The sequence below is a fragment of the Patiria miniata genome, unplaced genomic scaffold, assembly GCF_015706575.1.
Source record: "Patiria miniata isolate m_02_andy unplaced genomic scaffold, ASM1570657v1 HiC_scaffold_5, whole genome shotgun sequence".
NCBI classification, from domain to species: domain Eukaryota; kingdom Metazoa; phylum Echinodermata; class Asteroidea; order Valvatida; family Asterinidae; genus Patiria; species Patiria miniata.
The window spans coordinates 1654746-1658216 of NW_024037072.1; the positions used below are offsets into that span (position 1 = coordinate 1654746).

Consider the following 3471-nt stretch of genomic DNA (forward strand, 5'->3'; position numbering starts at 1 on the left):
AAAGAAGAAGTGATAATTGATATTTCAAGGCCGTCTTAGCGATTGTTTCCATGATCCAACACTACCGGATGTGTCGTTTGTACAGGTGAGGGATGTTATAGTATCGTGAAAAAATGGCCTGAAGAAAGGCACCTTACCTAAGTCTACAAGAGTTTTTTATTGACAACTTTTTGAATGCGATCTTATGTGTTTTAATAATGTAAATGAGATCATGACATCGATATAATCATTGTGATTATGGCAGCCCTTGACATCATGACACAGACGGCGTCAAGCCCGCTGTAGCATCCATCTCATTGGGTGAAGGTGGCACGAACCAGGTGCTTGAAGACGCCGTCATAAGCACCATGGATAAAGGATTCACAGTAGCAGTGGCTGCCGGGAATGAGAACAGCGACGCCTGCCAGGTTTACCCTGCAAACTTCAAACGGGTAGGCCTATATGCTTGCATGAACTACTTGTAAAAGGTGCATCACTCCATGGGTTTCATTGGCTGAAACTTGCCATCACGTGACTGAATCCACCGATGGGATTCATGGTGGGAAAGATCATGTACAAACCGATGGGTGCAGAGTTGGTCCACTTGGTCAATCACCTGGGGTAAAATTTGGCGTAAAAAATCCGATCGTAAAACGCGAACCTTAATGCTCACATTTTTACTGTAAAGGTCGCATGAATGATGACTTCAGAGTGAAGTGTCTAGACTTTGAAAAGCAAGATTTGATTTGACTGGAAGGGGAGCAACGTGGGACTAGCTTCATTATAAAAATTTGGATGACATTTGAATATAATTAGAGGGAGATTTTTTTAAAAATGAGTTAATAATATGGGGCTTTATCAACCTCGCATAGTAGGCCTAAAATAAAACACCATTCACGCGAGTTCACGTTACATTTTGAATGAATGAATGTGTTTTTATTTCCTGCAGGTCATAACCGTCGGTGCATCAACAAAAACTGACACTCGCTGGTACTCTCCAACCATGGTAGTTGTGTAGATATCTTTGCCCCTGGCAAGGATATCACCGGGGCGTATATTGGCAGCGATTACAAGGTAGAAACAGTGAGTGGCACCTCTGAAGCCACGCCTATCGTTGCAGGTAACAATTTGTATTGTTTTAATAAGCCCCGCCCCTTTGTGTACTGTTAGTTATGAAGCCCCGCCCTATATTCAAATAATTCACTTCAAACTGCTTAATGTCAAACAAAACTTTGTTTCAGTACCGCAAGGTAACTCAGTTTTCGTTGAATAAATTATGTAAATTGATGATTATGAAGCATGCAATTCCTCATGAAATAAACTTAAAATCAGCGTTGTTCTTTGTGGAAAATTTTATGTCATTTTTTTCAGTGGTTTCCCAAAAAATGTTCGGAAAATATTTTTGTAAGTGTTCTCTCCATCCCATCCAGCCGGCAACGGCATGAAGAAAACCCCACTATTCCTTGTACCTGAGATAAGTTATCAAACATCTACAGGTGTATGAGGTTTGATTTAATGTTGTTTTACATGTCTTTCTATCCTGCTTTTTATTTTAGGAGCTGCTGCTATTCTTCTGTCGACACAGAAAGATTTGACCCATGATCAAGTGAAAGCCAAGCTTCTCAGCAATGCCACACCGAATGTGCTTCAGACACCGCTGCCGGCGGGATCACCTAACCTACTGGTCTATGTGTAAAGTGCACTCACTCGATATGAGCAACAAACTCATTCAAAAGATGTAATTCAAAATGCACGACCGTTGGTTGGATATTAACTTCATTACCTGTTGATTAATCACGAATCACGTTGATTAAACACTTGGCATATCATGATCTTGTTTGGAGAAATCTGGAATTTCCGGGATAGGGGAATTGTCTCCTTGCTTAACATTAACGATGAAGCAGTAAACAAATATAAAATAGATTTTGATGTTTTTGAAAGATCGAACAGCGAACATACATCATCTATTGATTAATATTAACACTGTTTTGTGTTTGTTGCTGTTAAAAAGTATGCTCAAGCTATTCAATTCCTTGAACAAAATGAGGATTTCACACCAGGAATCGTAAGTTGTTTTCAGTCTTCAAAATTATTCCTTCGAAATTGAAAACTCTGTGGATATAATCGAATTGATTATGGTAGGCCTACATGGGTTCTACAGGATGAGTAAAAAAAAAACGAAACCCAAATGTCGGGACCATTGCTTTAGTGAAGTTCTGCATGTAGCACTTTCAAAATCTAGGATATGAAAGCCCAATTCATAAACTTTCTTTTAGTACAAGAATCATTCAAATCACTTATGTACTTTTCAAGTTACGAAATTTTAAACACAACCACCGTTTTAAAGTTCTGTCCACGGACCACAAAAAAGATGCGCGTTTTTTTTCAGCAAAACAAAACAATTCAAACACATCCCTATCTGTTTTAGTTTTGCTGAAAAAAACACTTACCTTCTTGCGATCCGTGGACAGAAGTTTAAAACGGTGGTTGTATTTAAAATTCCGTAACTTGAAAAGTACATGAGTGATTTGATTGATTCTTGTACTAAAAGAAAGCTTATGAATTGGGCTTTTATATCCTAGATTTTGAAAGTGCTACATGCAGAAATTTACTAAAACAATGGTCCCGAAATTTGGGTTTCGCTTTTTTTTTCGACTCACCCTGTAGAAGGGCAGTTTAATAATGATTTGAAGTCGTCAGTACGCATCGCTGTCTGCTTGGTTAGTTACCTTCCTTTGCCTCTCCGTATGGCCCCCAATTGGTGGATCAAGTGGGAACGGGGTCCAATTGGTCTCTGGTAGTTGTATATCTACCCCTCGCTGTGAGATCTCCTAGTTTTACCATCGTGGTGACGTTTTAGGCTTTTGCCTCTGAAATTCAGTTTCAAGGACAAGAGCAGAAAAGAGAGAATGAAAACCAATGTAAAATTTGTCACAGAAATTAAATAAAGCGAGACAGATACCATCCGGGCGTATGGCTCATTTGTCATCGGATGTTGCGAGATCATCCGTGTCGTTTGGGTGAAATCGGAGGAAGATGTGCTCAAAAATAAATGTTTCTATTCCCCAAGAGCGGAAAAATAATAATGAAATAGTAAACAAAATGGAAAACATGTGAATGAATAAAAATTAAAACGATCATAACATAAACCAACGTAGCTGTGATGATTATTTTAATATATCTCTCATTGTCAGTTTGTCTTAATATATACTCCCCCTCAGCTTGTTGTTACAAAGCAAGTGAAAATAATTCATGTCATTTGAAGGACTTAACGAGACGACATTTGTAGACTGGTCAGTGCCACTGTCACGATGTACAATGTGCCCTGTCTTTTAACATCAACAAATGATGCGACTATCATTTTCTGTTTTACTAAATCAAACAGATTTAAACAATATGGAAGATTGGAGATCTATGTCTATATGATCCATAATCATCTCGAGAAATGAATCATTCGATTATGGATCAACACATTAGTATAGGGCAATCCGC

At 38.5% G+C, this 3471-nt stretch overlaps 1 protein-coding gene across 1 annotated transcript; it reads left to right on the forward strand.

Moving 5' to 3' along the window:
• Positions 1-347: 347 nt before the first annotated feature.
• LOC119740559 (extracellular serine proteinase-like) lies at positions 348-1675 on the forward strand. Its single transcript, XM_038215903.1, has 3 exons — positions 348-431; positions 1018-1099; positions 1536-1675. The coding sequence occupies exons 1-3, from the start codon at positions 348-350 to the stop codon at positions 1673-1675; spliced, it is 306 nt and encodes a 101-aa protein (XP_038071831.1).
• Positions 1676-3471: the final 1796 nt, after the last annotated feature.